This window comes from Lates calcarifer, linkage group LG6 (assembly GCF_001640805.2).
Source record: "Lates calcarifer isolate ASB-BC8 linkage group LG6, TLL_Latcal_v3, whole genome shotgun sequence".
Taxonomy (NCBI): Eukaryota; Metazoa; Chordata; class Actinopteri; family Centropomidae; genus Lates; species Lates calcarifer.
This window is the reverse complement of record NC_066838.1, coordinates 21,309,176-21,328,122: the sequence shown is the minus strand read 5'-3', so window position 1 is coordinate 21,328,122 and position 18,947 is coordinate 21,309,176. Positions and strand designations below refer to the sequence as shown.

The window sequence follows — 18,947 nt, the reverse complement described above, 5'->3', positions numbered from 1 at the left end:
GGTACAAAACACTGCCAGTCTGTTCAGTGGTGCCTACAAGTTGGTGTCAGTAGGACTCTGGTCTTTCTCTCAGTGGAGGTCTGAGTGGAAATGAAATAATATTGATTTGACTCTCAGACACAGCCTTACAGATTGATTTTCATTTCAGTATTTGAATGCACCCCGTGAGAAGTAAAAGTAGAGTTTATCCACAACAGTGCTGTCCTTATGTTCACCTGGGTTACTGTTTATCACAGCAACAGATTTGGGTTTGAGCTCTGCCAGTGAGACTTTATAGACGAAGTGAAGAAGGATTAATAAAAGCCTTTCTTATACACCACTGATTATCAAGTCAAACAGTTTAAAATTTGACATTAATTACCAGGGTTTTATTTTCTTATTTTGAAATCCTGAAGACAGAGTAGCACACCAGCTCCCCACATTACACAACAGTGACATCTGTTGGTGAAACACTGACACTGACTTAAAAGATAAGCATAATTTTCTATGTTTTTTTCCTACTGTCAACAAATCCCATGAGAAGACAAAAACCAGCAGTGAATGGATCTGACCAACAAGTATTATCTGTCTGGCCAAAGCCTTATAAAGCTCGTTCCTTTACATGTTTAAATGTACACACCTTTTACAGCCAGGCGGTGGCGTATGGGCCTTACAGCACAATCCAGGGCTGACAGTGGGACACCTACTAACGTCGCGTCATATTACGTCACATAAGGGAGACGGAATCCTCTGCTCAACGTCCAGTAGTACCTAGTGGAGTTGGTTAAGTTTGAATTGCGGTGTGTTGATGACTTCAGTACACTTTTTGGTAGTTTTACATCGCGTTTCGCCTGTTTTATCATGCCGAATTATTGCGTTTGTGCTGGTTGCAGAAATTCTAGCCTGTCTGGACATCGAGTCCACAGTTTCCCCGACAGGACAAAGAACAGCGACTGCTTCAATGCCTGGTTAAGTTTTGTGCAGAAGAGGAGACGGGACTTCACCGCTGCATCTGTAACTAGAAACGCGGTCGTGTGTAGCGCCCATTTCAGAAAGGAAGACTATGTTCCGGGCGATGTCATGGCGTTACGGATGGGATGTCGAACCCAGAACCGCGTGAGACTGATACCTGTTGCGGTTCCGTCGATACATGCAGCAGATCCTGGTTCTGCCGCCGGCGGGAGTAACCGGAGCGGAGCCGTTAGAGGCTCTATCCGACGAAAACGTAAACAGTACACCGTAAGTCTTATTTGCTAACTTCCAAATTAGTCCGCATAATGATTTCAACAAGGAGAAGCAACATGTGATAAGTATTAACTGTAGGGCAGCGTAGCATAATAGCTAACGTTAGCTAGCATTAGCAACGTACTTTGTATCACCCACCATTTAATAAGGCTTAACTGGAAACTTGAGTTTGTCAACACTAGAACCCTGAAGTGTAGCTTGGTGACTTTTTTGCACACATAATACACATGTAGTGTATTTTTATGTGGTATATTGTTGGTGTGGCAGAAGGTTTTGGGAGATACCGCGAGTGATGGAGGGACAGAGACACCTGGACCCAGTCAGCCACCACCTGTGCTTCACTGTGGCTCACAGCGCAGCCTCAGACCTTTCCACCTGTCAACAGGTAGTGTAACTTTACTCTTGTACCACTAGCTGCACATGTTCTATAGAAAAGTGATAATCCATTCATAAAATGTAGGAGATCAAAATATTAGAACTAGCTTTCAGTATAATGCATCTTCATGCAACTTCAACACTATTTTTATTACCTTAATAATCAAGTACTTAATCATCATAAGTTCTCAATCAGCATCATCAAGTATTTCTTGGTAATGCCTACTATGTTTCCATCATTGTCAAACAAAGCACCAGAATCTGAACAAAGAGCTCTATGAATGGACAGGTTAGCAGTTAACAATAAGATTCAAAATCCTAACTAAATATCTATCACCATACACATAATGACTACTTTTTAAATTCATTGTTCATTATTTATTCTCAATCAGCTGCACTGAAATAATAATGACTGATATCACACATATATCAGTTGTTATTTGTTGTCTTTGCTCCTCCATTCTGAGTAATTTAGGAGCTAATTGTCAGCTGTTCACTAATTAAGTTGTGGTTATTGCTTATCAATTAATTGGTAATTACTTCGGATTATTATTATTATGTGTAGTTTATTGTAAAGTATTAACATTAAAGGAGGAGAGAGCTCTAAGAGTGTAAAAGCCAGGATTAGCAGGTCAGTGCGTGCCAATAATAAGCAAGAAGGAGAGAATTTCTGATGTTTCTGAAAAAGGTTTACTTCAGAAATGAATTACACACATGCAACAGTGTTTTAAACTAAATTGAACTCAAGGGCACTTCAAATGTGATGTGTTTCTGAGTGGCAACTGGAATTAAGGCACATTTACATTTCCAAAACTGTACGTGTATCAGTGCATGTGGGAGGTTAGAGAGTCCTGGCAGGTATTCAGGCAGACATAACACACTGGTTAGGACATAATGGGCTGCATAAATTCAATCAAGACAGGGGGGAAAATATTAACATATGACAATTTATCACAAGCAGAGGAAAATCTTTACAGTTGAAATGCTTCATGCTTTAAAGTTCCCTTGACTGTTATTTAGGAATATGCACTGAGTTGGCTACACTGATTATTAGAAATGATGTCAGTAAAACCTTTTATCGAGAAGACCAAGGACAGTTCACTTCTTGAGTACTGATAAATGAAACACACATTTATATAAACCCATAATTTTTTTAACAGAAAATATTGTATGAAAATAGTTCTGAGAGAATAAATATAACAAACAGTCACTTAAAAACATTTTTTTCCATCAGTGCCCTGCTTCACATTTATAATGCATCACAGGAACTAATCAAATCAATCTTAATCACCACCTAATGACACTGTAATTTTTGATGTAATTATTTGCAGAAGCTATGTAGAAGCTTCACATTTTAAGTCTGTCTTAAACCAATATTCACATGCCCATATGTACTTTGAAAAAGTAATCGGCCCCTGATGTGTTCCTCTTATCCATTAGAAAATTAAATACTCACTAAAACTCACTAAAAATGACTGTAATTGTGTAAATGATCATAGATAAAATCTCATTCACTGTAGTTAAAAAAAAAAGAAAAAAAAAGTGTTCAGCTGAAGCTAATGTTAGGCCTCCGCAGTCTGAGACAAATCATGTGAGTATGTATGAAATTTTCTCCACAGCCCCAGAGGACTGTGGATATCCCCATCACTAACAGTGTAATTGTGTTAGGAACAGATTTGTTTTTTTTTTTTTTTTTTACTGCCATGCAAAGGTTTTAGACACTAAAAGTAAAGTGAGAATGCTTTCAAAAATAATGCATGACTAATTTGTTATGTATCAGTTAATTTCATACAACAGTGCAGTAAACAGAAACAGAAACTAGAGAGTTTCTGGAGAAATTTTTAATGTGCACAGTTTTTCAAGATACATGGCAGATAGGTTGTTCCAAGCATCTTCAAGAAATCGCCACAGTTCTCCTGTGAATGTAGTCTGTCTCAATGTCTTATGTTTCTTCGTGTGATCCCAGAGTGATTCCTTACTCTTCTTGTCTCTGAAGATAGTTATTTCTTTCTGGCTGTATGTTTGGGGTTGTTGTCATGCTACAGAATAAATTTGGCACCAGTCAAATGCCTCCCTGGTGGAATCTAAACATGTAAATAAATAATATCACAGCCTGGACTGTGACTACTGGCTAGGTTAGGAGACCACTTGAGAGACCGCAAGGTAAAACTGCAGGCACTGACGGTTTCAGCCCCAGTGCTCTGACGACCTGTGCTAGCCAGTTGTCTGCTATCCTGAGTCACCTTTTCAACGTGAGCCTAAGCTAGCTGCTTTGGAAGACCTCCTGCCGGGTTCATGTTCCCAGGAAGTTGACTCCATCTGGCCTTAATGGCTGTTGTTCAGTTGCTCTCAGTGATATTATCGCTATACCCTCAGCAGTTTGCTTGCAACCTCACCTGGGAGTGGATGATGCTGTCATCTACTTATCTACAAATAATTGAGACATTTATTGCTTGATTTTTGTTAAATGGTTGTGTTTATTTTTGTTGTTTGTCACGTTTCTGCTGTAACATATCTATCTATCTATCTATCTATCTATCTATCTATCTATCTATCTATCTATCTATCTATCTATCTGTTATTTACTTTTGAGCTTTTATGTTTTTGAAGTTAACTGATAAATACAGACTACTCATAGCATTATTTTTAACGCATCCTCTCGTTAGTTTAGTGCCAACAACGTTTGCACATCACTGAACATGTAGGCATGTGATCATTGTTAGACTTAAAAAAGTTATTTTCATGTAGGCTTCAGAGAGGATACATACATTTGATTACACTTGAATCACAAATATCAAAATTTGTGACTGTATGGATTTGTCTCTTGATATTTTTGTTTAATTTTGATTTTGTGAGACGCACAACATTTCAGGTCACAGAATCCGATGGGTCACAAAATTCAGTGCAACGCCGGCCAGCAGGGGGCGGTACTAACCTCTGCCGAGTACAGGGAGCCCCACAGGCACAACGAAACTCTCCTCACACAGCTGTTTTGGTTGAATACATACTTAACAATAGTCCACCTGCACCAACACAGGCCTAAAATGTTAAATATAACGGACAGGCCGCCGTCAAGTGTTGTTATTTAGCGGTTTTCTTCAATGTTAACCGTTAAAACAAAGCGTCCTGGGTATTTAAATGACGTCTTCCTGATAAGGGTGCGCGCGCGTCTTGGCAACGGAAGTGAAGTTTGTTGTTTCCGACGAAACTTAACACTAAATCCAGACTGTTTTACACAAAAATGTCGGCATGTTGTGTGTCTGGCTGTAAAAATCGACATTCCGCTACCAGCAAACTCAAATTTTACAGAATACCGTCAGGGTATCGACCGTTTCAGGCAAACCGGAGGCGTTTATGGCTACGAGCAATCCAACAAGTAAATGGTAGCACCGAGGGACTCAGAGGAAATGCTCGTATTTGTGGCGCTCATTTCGTATCTGGTGAGATAACCAGTCTGTTTTCGTGCTAGTACAAGCTACAACCGATAGCAGACTCGCTGGATATGGTGGAAGATGAGGTTTAACTCTGAAGTTGGCTACAAACTTTTGTGTGTGTTTTAATGTTTTGCAGGGGAGGCGTCCATGGACCACGACAGTCCTGACTTTGTCCCCTCTGTGTTTACATGCACTAAAACGTTGCCCCAAGAAAAAGCCGAAAAGGTAAGGCATTTAAACTGTTGTTCTTAGCTAAATAGTTAGGTTAGTTGGTTAGTTAAGTAAAGTAGTGGACGATCTTAAGATACCAACACAGCAGTGCAGAAATATTACGTGTTGAAGTCCTGCTTTCAAAATCTGACTTGAGTATTAGCATCGACAAGTACCAAAAGTTAAAGTAGCTATTCCACAGACTGGTCCATTTCAGAATAATAAAGGCTATATTATTGGATTATAATTATTGGTATGTATAATGTATATGTCACTATAACGTAGTGGTGGTAATTTAAGTACTTTACATCTCTGGTTAGCTTGTTAAATCCCCCCTGTGGATCAATCCAGTCTTATCTTTACCTATAATACTACACTGTGTTAGCAGTTTATTAGGAACACCCTGGCTTAAACCAAACCTGCCTAATACAACTGTCCTGCAATAACTCCAACGAAGATTATACTATTCAGTTTTTGTTGAAACTATTTCAGAGAGGTGTTGATCCAACTGTAATATATTTTAGAGGATTTAGTTTTTGGTGCTGGTGAACTGTAATGCATTATAGATATACCCTGAAGTTAATCCAACAATTCTCTAAAACAATTAAATTAAAAACTGAACAATATAACTTCTTATAGTATATACGTCTTATAGTGGAATAGAAGTGTAGAGTATGTCGGTTTCTGGCTAGCAAACCAGTGACAACAAAACATGACAAAGTCTTACATTATGCATGCACACAGAATGAAATTCATAATAAATTATACTTCACATGTTATTACCTAAGCCTTGCTCCTTGTCTCTTAGACTGAGGAGCTCAGTTGGTCAGTAAATCTAACTGTGTATGGATAATTATATAGTGCAGTAGCTCACTGCCTCAACTTTTTGGTGCATTGTTACAGCACTGCTGCAATAATGTCTGTCACACCACAAGTTGTTAATGCTCAGAGCAAACTCCCTCACCGCTCTGACGAGTAGATATATGTGACACACTTACAGTGTATTCAGGTGAATTATTTTTTACAATTTTTTCAAAGATTTTGCGGTCGCAGGAGAAGGCGTCGCCATAAATTCAATGTGGTAAAAGAAGAAATAAAGACGCCGCCTCAAGTTGATTCTCCCGTGGACCTCCAGTCACCTGTTTTGATGAAAAGTGAAAGTGAACTTTCAGAAGAAACAAAGATGCCATCAGCCCCTTCAAAGGTAGTAACCACTAATTATTATTTATGCATTTATTTTATACTTTTACAAAACAAAAAAAGCTGTATATTTTACAGCTGTATATGTTACTGTTATTATTGTGTCTAGAAGGCACACAAGTTTATTTTGATAGTGGTGGGAGGGAGTGACAGTGGGACCAGCATGCTATTTATGTTGAGCACATTTTTCTGATGTATCTTACATTGCTCTAACAGGTTTTTCCTTGTGTGAAGAAATGGTTTTCTCCTCTGCGGTTGTATGTTTACCTCCAGTCCTCATAGTCTCTTTATGTGAATCTTTTCCAGGAAACAGTGACTAAAGAAGCTGAGGCTGAAACTGGAATCGGAACAATCAAATCACAAACAACATTCAGGCCAAACAAGACATCACAATCTTTTAAAGTACCAGCAGGCCTCCCAGGACTAGACAAAATGAGTCCTGTCGTTCTCCTAAAACCTCTAGTCATACCAGCAGGTGAGTATCAGTATGAGCTGTGCAATCAGGACTTCAAGACTGTATCTGAGCCTGTAAAATGCAAACAGCTCCATGAAGAAGAGAGCTCCTTTATCTGTGAGATTTGTGGAAAACACTTCACCAGTGAGAACGTTTTCACCGAGCACCAATGTGACCTAAAAGATGAGCCCTCCTTTCCGTGCAACATGTGTGATCGATCTTTCACTTCAAGTCATAACCTCAAGCGTCATAAACTGCTGCATGTCAAAGATGGCAGGAAGTGCAGCATCTGTGGTGTCCTTTTCTGTCGACGTCACAACCACGTTTTATTCCTGCCGAAAACCGAGTCTGCGACTGAGTCTGAAGAGGATGCCTCCGTCGATGATGAACATGATGCTTCCGTCGATGAGCTGCAAAATGTGAAGTCTGAGCAAAGCCAGGCTAAGGACCTGGGTGACGCCGCTCAGAGCACTGGGACCGCAACATCGACTACAACTTTGTCTACACCCCAAAAGTCTGTACTTTCATCCAGGATTCGTAAGCTCCCACCTCTTAGACCAAAACCTCCGTCTATGCTGCATTCACCCCCACCAGTACCCAGGTACTCAGAAAACCCAGGTACGTCATCCATGCCACCCCTGCCTGGCTACCCTGCAATCTTCATTGAACCCATTGATCTCCCACCTCCAGAGCTCCCACCCTCACTAAAACTCTTTTCACCCCAGTACCTCACCTCAGCATTACTTGAGGTTAAAAGAAATTATGAATATATTTTAAGCAAACCATGTAATGTTAAGAAGGTTATTGTGAAGGAGGAAGAATACGAGGTGCCGCTGGTTTCTCCAGATGAGCAAAACGTTGAGCAAGTCAAAAAGGAAAGAACTGCTTATGACCTGGAGATTGTGGTCTGATCTTGGGGGGTTTCTCACTTTTAAAAGCAGGCAATGAGTCTCTCTTGTACTTCGTTTAACTACAGTTACACCTGATTCACCTCATTCTTGTGCTTTGCATCATAAAGCTATTAAACCACTCTGTCAAACACAACAACTAAAACATAAGCTAATTTGGGCTAATTAAAGGTGGAAGGACTTACCGTTGTGATATGTTTTTGCCACCTGTATGGCAGAAGTTGTCATGTTTTGTTTAGTATACCTATGAATGTATCAGTTAGCCCTAACCTGGTTCAGCACTCTGATTTTTTTTATGTAAGTGACTGAACCTGTCATGCTGCTACTTTTTATTCTGTGAGAGCTCTATGTATAAGATGCTGTCACTTCTTAATCACTGATGATGTGCGATTTGTTTCACCACTACACTTTGTTAGTTAATACTGTTCTGTATCTAGGGTGTAGCTGACCTGGACTTTAAAAGTGTTCATCAGGTGGCGTTTCTAACTGCAGGCTATATTCTGACCTGTCTGTTTGTGGAGTAATAATCAATTCAGTGTGTGAGGGAATTGACTATGGAGGTCATTATCCAGCATAGTATCTGATAGTAATCATCACTGGATTTGATTTTTCCATCTACGCTACCAGGAACCACATTAGTCATTATTGTAGAAATATATTTGCACAGAATGGTCATGTAAACAAATATAGAAAAAATCCACTCTTTGGGATACTTTGCATTTTTGAGTGAGCATTAAAATGTGGAAGACCTAGAAAGCTGGGTGTTATACTGTTATACCTGTTGGACAGTGAGCAAGACTCATTACTCACATAGCATTATATTATCAGTACTCTCCAATTTGTGAATACAATACACTGACTGACCTTAGAGGTTTAAAAACAGCTGTTTACATATCAACGTAATCACATAATTTCAAATCAACTTTCATATCATTTAAGACAAGATAAATCCCTGTGGGGTATTTGCAGTTTTGGTCACTACAGTCAATAGATGACAGTTTTATTACAATAAGTATTTTTCTTTGCATCATGCTGTGACCACTGTCATAGCATTGGAGCCTCACAAGGCTGACTTTAGAGCTGTTCTTTTTAAATAGATGAAATTGCAAATGATATGTTGTTGGCTGTGTTTCATGTGCAGATGCACTAGAGTCGTAGAGGAAATCTAAAACTGGCTTATTACTAAGTCATAGCATTTTTAGATGTAACTTGGTGCATCCAAACTACACTGTGTCAACCTGATTTTCAATTGAACAAAGGAACAAAAGATGAAAGAAATTGTATGTGCAATCTGTTCAAACTGAAATATAGTCTGCATATAAATGTGTATGCAGAAATAAAATTACTACCCTTAATTTGTTGGGACTTTTTTGTTCGCTGGGGAAATAGAGGATTTACTGTCCCTGAAGTGTTTCAAGATTTGGCCTGATGGTGGCACTAGAGCGATTGTTACATTGACCCAAAAATGTCTGCCTGCTTTTCTTGGGCTGACCTCTTATCATTGTGTCACAGTGCATTAAAGTGGCCAGCTTCGTCTGTGAGCTCCGTACGAGCCTATTGTAGAGAAGAAAGCCCACAGTGCAATAACAATAAGACACCCTCATGCCTCCATTCCTTGGGCTTTTTCTGTCGCTACATGTGGTTGTGGCTCTCAGAGTACCAAGAGCACTACTATAAAATGATGCTCTTGCTCAATAGTACAACCCATGCAAAGCTAATTTCTAAGGGGCATTTTTTATTGTCAGTGTCAACTTGAAGGATTGGTGTAAAATAATGTAACTGCATTTTATTAATGACATTGAAAAGCAGAATTTGGCTCTTATTAATGAGTGACAAAAAACCTATAAATGCAAACCTGTTGTAGTAAATTGAAAATTCATTACCCTAAATCAGTGAACCCTAAATGACTTTGAACACTTGTAACTGCACAATTGTTCACTTATTAAAAACTTAGATTTATTAACCTTTAATAATGAGTGGGAGAAACAACAACCTTGGAGATTTTTCACAATCTTGTAATTCAAACATTCTGATACATGGCTTGTTACTTACTGATAAAGCATCAGTATTTTTTTCATAATTAAACCATTAGCTAAAACTGTATTGCTTACATTCCAGTTTAACAGTTCAACAAGCCCACTAAACACAGAACTGCTGTTCTAACAGATTTTGATAAAAATAAGAACACATATAGCTAATGTTCACACCCACATTAAAAAGAAGGTAAGGCACTAGGTACAAGGTAATGTACTTAAATGTCTCCGGGGGACACAGCATATACAACATACAAGTATGTGACTGTGCCCCAACTATGTGGAATACACACTATTTCTAAATAATAAAACACAATGACCTGTAGCAGCACATAAAAAAGATTAAATCCAGATGTACAAAGAAGGCATTGTACATAAATGACATTAAATATAGTCTGTTTAATTAAATTTGGATTTGTGGATGGTGAATTTTTACCCGAAGTAAAAGTAGGTTAAGTGTATATTGATTTTATTACTCATGTCCACAGTGTATTCCTCTGCAACCTCTTGTGCCACATCTCTAAGCCTGCTGAGAGTTGACCGTCTCCAGTCTGATTCCATCTGCACGCTGTACACATCCCATTGGTGGGAAGGCACCGGCGAACGGTGGATGCTGATCCTGATTGGTCCCCTCGGCTGTCATTCAAAGCCTACCCAATCAGTGATTGGCTGATGTCGTCGGATCCAAGCAGCAGATTGGTCGATGTGTCTTCGCGTGGCATCACATAGATGACAGGCAAGTGGTGCTGATGCTGTGACAATGGGAGTCATCCAGATAAGCATCATCTGGACCGAGTGCGCTTAAACCTCAGCGGCGGCAGCACACGCACACACACACACACACACACTCACTCACACACACATTCACACATACACACAAATACTACGCACAACTGACCGTGAAGGACCGGGAAAAGCAGCTGGGTAGAGACACGCGGAGGAACCTCCAGCTGCTGCTCTGAAAGGGTAAGGTTACCCCCCTTCTGGAAAACAAACTGACATGCCCGGGGCGTCCAGTTAGCTGTTTCTGAGTGGGGGCTGGGGATCAGCTCTCAAGTACGTTGGTAGCAAGACCGCTATAACCGCTAGGTGAAGCGAGGTTAGCGATCTTTACCGGGACTCCCCGAATTCATTAAAAGATGCTTCGCTTTCTGGCAAGTCGCGCGGCCGTGGACGTACTGTAGTGTATTTTGTCTGGATGTGCAGCTGTGAGTCAACTCATCTCCTTCATCGACTGCATTGCGGAGAGAGCATGCCGTGCAGAATAGCATGTGTCTTAATGTTCTTAAGTGTTCAATTCACCAACACAGCGGTCACAAGGCCTTTCTCAGCATGTTACTGCGCTGTGGTTTAAATGCTTTCACACATACTGAGATTTCAGTTCGTCTGATGTAATGTTTCATTTTTGTGGATCAAATGTAATGCATTTGTCGCAAAATGAGAATGTAATGATCAAAATGCATTAAGGAAAAAAAACATAATTAATGGTATCATCATGGAAACTCAGTAGCTATTGCATGCATTTTCACTGATTTGTAGTAAGCTGCTTGGCATGCTGGGATTTGAAGTTTGAAGGGGGTGTGCATCTGTTGACTGTAAATGAGTCTATGCTTGCCTGCATGCTTGCATATGCGTGCAATTACACATACAATATGTTGTACCAGCCACCATAGAATTAAATGCTGGGAAAATGGACATCATTTTTTTGTTGCTCTAACGATTCAGTGTTGGGCTTCCCTCTGCTTTTTAAGTCAAGTGATGGGAGCGCTCAGCCGACAGAAGTTTTTCCAGGAGCTTGCTCACGGTTGCCTGCTGCCTACAGCTCAGCAGGGCCTGGAGCAGGTATGGCAGCTGCTGGTTATCTGCCTGCTGTGTCGGCTTCTCTGGATGTTGGGTGAGAGTCCAGTTATTTTGTGCCCACTCAGTGTTATTCACCCTTCATACAGCCTGCGTCATCATAATCATCTTCCTATCTTGCAATGTCAGGCCTCCCCTCTTTTGTGAAACACCTGGGCACAGTGGCCGGAGGTTTCTACACTCTTTACCTGTTCTTCGAGCTCCACATGATCTGGGTGGTCCTTCTCAGCCTTCTCTGCTACCTCTTCCTCTTCCTGTGCCGCCACTCCACCATCCGAGGCACCTTCCTCTCCATCACTGTGCTCATCTACCTGCTGTTGGGGTAAGAGAGTCAGTCCTCCTCTGAAACCTGACAGCTCTGCAGCACGCATCACGCCTGTGTTTGAAATGAGTGCTTCAAAGCCTGTGTTGCAATGACTTTTCTAAAATTTCATTTGTGGCGAGAGGACTACATCAGAACTGAGACTATTCTTATCCAATTTTATCAGAGAGATGCACATGATGGACACCACCAACTGGCACAAGATGAGAGGTAGGCCAGGCGTCTTTTTTTATAGGCAGCAACGTTTGACACATTCCTCATAGATACAAGCAGTAAATGTGATAATTCTAGATTTACCTTTATATTCAGCATCAATGTGCTTTTTATTTAGTAATCTAGTGACTGTTTAAATGCTGCTGCTGCTGTCACCCAGGTTCACAGATGGTGGTTGCCATGAAAGCCATCTCGCTGGCCTTCGATTTGGACAGAGGTGTTGTGACCAGCGTGCCCTCACCCATCGAGTTCATGGGCTATATTTACTTTGTGGGCACAGTCATCTTTGGTCCCTGGATCAGCTTCAACAGCTACAAAGAAGCTTTGGAGGGACGCAAGCTTGTAAGTGTAATACAGTATTTCTTAAGTATGGAAGAAGGTGAGGGTGAGGATTATTCAAAAGATTTATCTTGACACTAGCTGCTAACTGTTTAAATCTTTGATTCTCTTATTTTTCCTCAGAGCTTTTCGTGGCTTTTAAAAGTCTCTGTTAGCTGGGTGAAGAGCCAGGTCTGCCTAGTTATTTCCAACTGTGTAGCACCATACCTCTTCCCTTATTTCATACCTGTTTATGGAGACAAGCTGCTACGAAGGTAAGTGGAACATTCACTTGTAAACAAATCAAAATGGCTGTTTAATCTCAGTCTTTGATTACTCATCGCTATTTCTATCTTTGTTTACAGCAAAAAGAGGAGGAAGATCAGGTAATTAATTGTCCACCTCAGTGACTCTGAACATACCCAGCACTGTTGTGCTTTCCTCATATGTTGTGTTATTTACAGCATGCTTATTTACTGTTTACCATTTGTGTATCACCTTTACCTGCACGCATGTATCCACATCGTTCCCCCTCTCTGTGCAGCCACATGTGTTCCAGGACACCCATCTCACCTTCTCATTTACCACAACTGTTTCACCATCTTGAAACCCGTGCTGAGACGTAGATCATCACATGGCAAGTCATTTGGAAATTTGTACGAATTTAATGTGTCACTAACATTAACCACTACAACTTCTCTCCTTTATTCTCTTGCTTCTCAGAGGTGCATTGGCAAAGTATGTCTTTTAATGTTGTGTAATAATTTATTCATTAAGTTGGAATTTACCTGAATTTGAAACGTGATATCCACCTGTTTCTTCTCCTTTTAATGTCATTACATTAGGTGGTTGCTGGCGTATGAGAACACAATGTCTTTCCACTTCAGCAACTACTTTGTTGGCTATTTCAGCGAGACTACAGCTACTCTGGCTGGGGCAGGCTTCACTGATGAGAAAGAAAACCTTAAATGGTCAGAATGGCACGCACAATTTTAACATAAAATTTTTTTTCTCTTTATTTGTGTTTCTAAACAGGCCCTTACCTTTTGTTTTATAGGGATATGACCGTGTCCAAACCCCTTAATATAGAGTTTCCTCGGTCGATGGTGGAGGTTGTAACATCATGGAATCTGCCCATGTCTCGTTTTCTGCACACCTGTGAGTTATAATGCTCAATGGCAGCAGCTGCTTTTGCTTTTCCTCATTATGAATGGAATGATAATGGCTCACTTATGCAAACTGATGTTCTCATCTCACAGATGTTTTTAAGAGTGCTCTCAAATTTGGGACATTCTCTGCCATCATGGTGACATATACAGCCAGCGCCCTTCTGCATGTGAGTATTATGTGAAAGTCCTACAAGGCAATTATACATTGTGCTCTGAAATGTGATGCGCCTGCGTCAACAAGTGGGTTGTTTTAATTCTTACTCCTGTGTCTGGTAGGGTTTGAGTTTTCATCTGGGCGCAGTGCTGATATCTCTGGGGTTCATCACGTACATTGAGCATGGTAAGAGTCTGCCTAATGTTGTCTCTTTTCCACATTAGAACTTTTCCATTTAGAGAAGGTGCTTAGCTTTGCAGTAATGGTTAATTGCACCCACTATTACACATTGTTTCTGTTCACTGCAGTGCTTGTAATTTATCTCTAATGGTAGGAGAGGAATGTTTCTGCTAGCGCCATTTTAATGCTTTGGTCTTGTTTTGTGTTTTAGTGCTGCGGAAGAGGCTTGCAGCCATTTTTAATGCCTGTGTACTGTCAAAGAAATGTCAGCCCAACTGCACTCACAGGAACAAAAAGGTATAATATAATGCACCTTTCTCTTCCTTCTCTTTTTTGGGAGAAGTAATAAAATAAAAATACTCAGTAATAATCAGCTCATTAATTAACACACAAAATCTTGTTTGTTTGAGCTACACAAAAAACAACCTGTAAAAAGTTTGGGGTTTATGAGGGGCTGTGCGCTGGAGTATTTCTTGCCAGGTCACAGTGACTTTTGGATTTTATTACCTTTGGCTAGAGCCAGGTCAGCTGTTTCCCCCTGCCTCCAGTCTTCCAGCTAAGCTAAGCTAATTGTCTCCTGGCTTTATCCTCATATTTAGCATACAAATACAAGAGTGGTGTGAATGAATAATAGCGAATAACCATTTATTCCAAATATAACCTTTGCTCACACTTACATTCACACACACACTGAATTATCTTTACAATTTAGGTCTAGTTGATTCTAGTTAATTTTAGGACTTTTTTTTTTTTTTTTAGTTTTTAATTTTTTATTATAAATGTTGAATTAATGCTTCATGCTGCATAAATATTAATCTCAGTTCCAACCACAGGATTGTGGTGTTTTTACTCGGTTTGTATATATTCTGGTTTTCTTCCAACTATTTTATTTGTGCAAATGGCCATTGCACTGGCATTGCTGGCACTTACTTTGAGAGCAGGAGGTGCTCAAAGGGGGCCTACCTAGTAGATCTTCTGGCCTAGTTAGCATTCAGAAAAAAATATGCTCTCTATTTTTACCCTCCACTAATATGAAAATTAAAGCCCTCATAATTCCTCCCCGGATTTAGCCTAAATATAATGACAATAACATTAATACTCCTCAGCAGGACAAGTGACCATTGTATTTAACAAACACAAGAAATAGTTTAACCATTAAAATATGTACTTCATAATCACTTTGGTAATGTGAAAATCAGGTTTTAATACCAGGAAAAAAGTACATCTGCTGCCATTAAAATAGTCTGCCTTGCACTGTCAGATGATATATTTTGGGAGTTGACTGGCAAGATGCCCAACAAAAATCCCTTATGTTATACTGGCTACAAACATCAAGAGCAGCAGAGAGAGGAAATAATGATTATGCAAAGAAAAAGCAGCCTGCAAGGACTGTACGACATAGTTCTTATTGTTCTCATCACAGTTTAGGCATTTATACATTAAAGCTCCTGAACATAGGGTTTCAAGTAATTCTCTATAACATTAAATGTTAAAAAATTGTACAACAAAATGTGCAGCGATCCAAGTTAAAGTTTAGACGAAACAGTATGAACACTCAGCTAATGTGTTTCATCAAGTCTGTGTAAGAAGCTGATTGAGACAATCGATTTCTAGGGCCTTAAAGAGAAAACCCAACAGATTATAGAGAAAAAGATATGAATAAAAGGATCTGAAATATTGATTCTTCCATGATGCCTTGTCTCTCCCTCTGCAGGAGCTGTGGGTCTATATGATTAATATAGCATTCAGCGCTTTGGCAATTCTCCACCTGACGTACCTGGGCTCTGTGTTCAACTCCAGTGTGGACTACATGGAGGAGGATGAGGTAAGATGAGATAAAACTATACGGATTCCCAGAGGTGAAATTCACATGTTGCAGCAGTGAAAAAACAACAGTCTAAAGAGGTAGGAAACAGACAAAGAACCACTGAGTATAATACATGCAACAAAATAAAAAAAGTTAATTACATTTAAAAGCTTTATATACATGCTTAGACCTACCTACATTACTTGTGACTTGTTAAGGAAGCTGTACAAATATCTATGGGCAGAAGTAAAGAGGTAGAGGTGTCTCATTGAAGTAGAAGTGCGACTTAATGAGTCATTGTGAAATTGAAGGTCACAACATGTTTAGAAGAGTATAGGTTACTATATTTATACAGCCTGTACTCACAAAATGTACAGCACACTATGTGACATGAACATGTGAGATGCTTTATAGACATGTAACCTTAAGCTGCAGTATTTATACTTCAAAGGAGAGTAGTGTACTGTACTTTGTGTGATGAGTGGTTTTAGATTTTACATTTGTTCATAAAGTTAAAACAAGTGAATGTTGAATCCCATTTTTTGTGACAGTGTTTTTTATGAAAGGAATAAATAATATTATGCACTGTCCAATTCAGCTTACATAGTATGTACCGCCCTCCACAGGACGATATCACCCATCATACCATTCAGAAGTGGTCAGAGCTGAGCTGGACAAGCCACTGGGTCACGTTTGGATGCTGGATATTGTACCGCCTCATTCTCTAATAAAAGACAGCGACAGGGTGAAGGAAGCAATAATGAGAGATGTAAGGCCGGTTCTCCACTCCTGCACTGTGACTTCATCTTGCATCAGACCGAAGAGAACAGATTCAACCTGTATACAACAATAAACCAACTTGCAGTGTTCAGGTTGCGCTGCATGTTGGCTGGGTAATCTATTATTCTAACCTGCTGGGGACTAGTTTTGATATCCATGAAATGATAGCCCGCCCCCCACCCCACCCCACACCACACACACACACACACACACACACACACACACACCCCTCCATTTCTCCGTATCACATCCTTTATATCTGAGCCGCTGTTGTTGAGCCCTCATGTTGTGACAGCAGTTACCGATGTCTCGCTGTGAGTCACAATCAATACCTGTCAGCATGGCGGAGATCGGCTGCTCCTTTCTGTGGACACACGATAGAGCCCATTATCTAGGTTTCACCATCGACTGCAGCAGATGTCCTCCAGATGTGGTTTCCCTTCACCTCAAGTGTTTTACAATTGTATTTTTAGGTTTGAAGGATAAAACTGGTGATATTCTTATAGTCCCATGAAAAGACTTAAAAACAACAATGCGATAGCAGGCCTCTCAATACTCTCTCCAAGCCTATTCACTGTACTTTGATTTTTAGTCTAAAAGTCTAAATTGTTTTCTAAAACAGCTGGACACTGTACTTTTTAGTAAACATTACTCAAACAGGAGTAAATAGAGTATTTGTTAGGAATTATTTTCAATGGTAGATCAATATACGTTTAGTTCTCTAGTGAAAATCAATGGCAGCAGAACAGTGAATGAGCGACTGACTCAAAATAAACCACAGTTCCCATGTTCATTGTAATGACAGGATGTGTCACCTCGTGCAACAGTGTAGCTCCTGGATATGTTGTAAACAACAATCACACAGAAGAAGCTACAGAGACAACACTGTTTGTAGAATCAGTTTATTGTTGTTTTTGGTCTTTTCATTGGATCTGTGGGCAATAAGAAAAACGCAGAGTATCACCAGACTCACCCTTTAACAGAGCTTGTCTCCTGAGCATGTTTAAGACAACAAAGAGTTTACGTTTGAATGAAAAGAGCACAGGTTATGGTTATAAGGCAGCAACTTTATTGTCGCCAATAACGACTTCCCCCTTTTGTGAATTTTAGATAAAGAAAATTAATCAGCAAGTTTATGAATTCATTTCTGTGGTGCAGTTTCCTAATAGTGTTTGTATTTTCTTTTGTGTTATTTTGATGATTTTCTTTTAAATTGAACTTTTGCATTTGCTTAGAGAAGGTCTTATTAGTATTTGTGAACATTTGAAAAACTCTTTCACTCTTCAGTATTGAAAATAAAAGTTTAGAATCAGGGTATTACACACATGTTCCTGTAGAGAAAAACTCTTTAAACTTCTCTTCCAATTTCATATTACAGACAAGATGAATTATACGGTACAGTATATTAAATATTTATCCTCAAGTACAGATTTTTATCACACTGCTGCTTTTAATGATGCATTTGTGTAACTGATTATCACCTGATGAAAGAACATGAGCGTCTGTATCAGATTGTCAACACACTCTGTCTCTATCTTTCTTAAATCTAGAGCGTCAAAGGATTTGCTTCTTGACTAAGATGTAGTGTTTTAGATTAGAGCCTGGATGTTCGTTCGTTGCCTGAGAACAAGTGCTCAATCTCTGCAGACCTAATGCCACTCAACTCACTCCAACAAGTATTTTAAAGACTATTCTAATAATTACTTTAAGCTTTTATTCCCCTGTAAATGTGAAGGCACTGATTCACCTGTGATATTTTTATAAAATTTTACATGAAACCTGGATTGGTGTCTTTGTTTAATTCCAAAAAATCCACACAGAGCTATCTGAGAGGGTGTGAAATGATGATATCAGGTATACACAGAAGTCAGATACACTTGGATTGCCGTAAGAAATAATTGTTTATTTGAATCATCATTATTTACAAGAAGAATGTATGGACTGTCAGACAGTCACTCTACGGTATGAGGGAGTTAGGGCAGGATTGCAATGGGGTGACAGACTTGTTTTTGCTCAAAGCAATGGTCCGGTTTAACCTGGAGTCTGTTTCTGAGCATCCAATAAGCCAGAGAGGACAGTGTGGGTAGGGGAAGCGGGGGAGGAACATAAGTTGAACAACAGATGGCGATGGATGGAAATCGGGTTCACTCTCTGTGTTGAGAGGTGAGCAGATGCTGTATTGGGGGAGCCACACAACTGCCCCAGTTTGCAGGCTCAGGGGAGAGAAAGTGCGGAGAGGGGAGGGGAAAAGCGCACTCAGCCCTGTCTGCCCCGAGGACCACCATGTTTACGACGGCAGGACCCCAGCA

The 18,947-nt window shown here is 39.9% G+C and overlaps 1 protein-coding gene across 2 annotated transcripts; it reads left to right on the top strand.

Annotated features, from left to right (window-relative positions):
- Positions 1 to 703: 703 nt before the first annotated feature.
- Positions 704 to 18,420, top strand: LOC108882175 (porcupine O-acyltransferase). Of its 2 annotated transcripts, XM_051071365.1 has the most exons (18): positions 4,205 to 5,039; positions 5,170 to 5,258; positions 6,282 to 6,447; positions 6,750 to 10,804; positions 11,590 to 11,732; positions 11,825 to 12,017; positions 12,184 to 12,227; positions 12,391 to 12,572; positions 12,693 to 12,823; positions 12,914 to 12,934; positions 13,272 to 13,286; positions 13,394 to 13,519; positions 13,606 to 13,706; positions 13,808 to 13,884; positions 13,994 to 14,057; positions 14,263 to 14,348; positions 15,766 to 15,876; positions 16,485 to 18,420. In XM_051071365.1, the coding sequence occupies exons 5-18, from the start codon at positions 11,597 to 11,599 to the stop codon at positions 16,584 to 16,586; spliced, it is 1,389 nt and encodes a 462-aa protein (XP_050927322.1). In that variant the 5' UTR covers positions 4,205 to 5,039; positions 5,170 to 5,258; positions 6,282 to 6,447; positions 6,750 to 10,804; positions 11,590 to 11,596; the 3' UTR covers positions 16,587 to 18,420. The 2 variants fall into 2 exon arrangements, with proteins under 2 accessions (XP_018530028.1, XP_050927322.1); XM_018674512.2 differs by lacking the exons at positions 4,205 to 5,039; positions 11,590 to 11,732; positions 11,825 to 12,017; ... (10 more) ...; positions 15,766 to 15,876; positions 16,485 to 18,420 and adding exons at positions 704 to 1,218; positions 1,492 to 1,609 and having other exon boundaries at positions 6,750 to 9,160.
- The last annotated feature ends 527 nt before the right edge of the window (positions 18,421 to 18,947 follow it).

Bases quoted from the DNA above. Each gene is read 5' to 3' on its own strand.
- LOC108882175 (XM_018674512.2), top strand. From the start codon at position 1,130: ATGCAGCAGATCCTGGTTCTGCCGCCGGCGGGAGTAACCGGAGCGGAG. The intron at 5,259-6,281 runs GTAAGGCATTTA...ATTTTTTCAAAG, and splicing joins CCCAAGAAAAAGCCGAAAAG to ATTTTGCGGTCGCAGGAGAA. The intron at 6,448-6,749 runs GTAGTAACCACT...AATCTTTTCCAG, and splicing joins TGCCATCAGCCCCTTCAAAG to GAAACAGTGACTAAAGAAGC.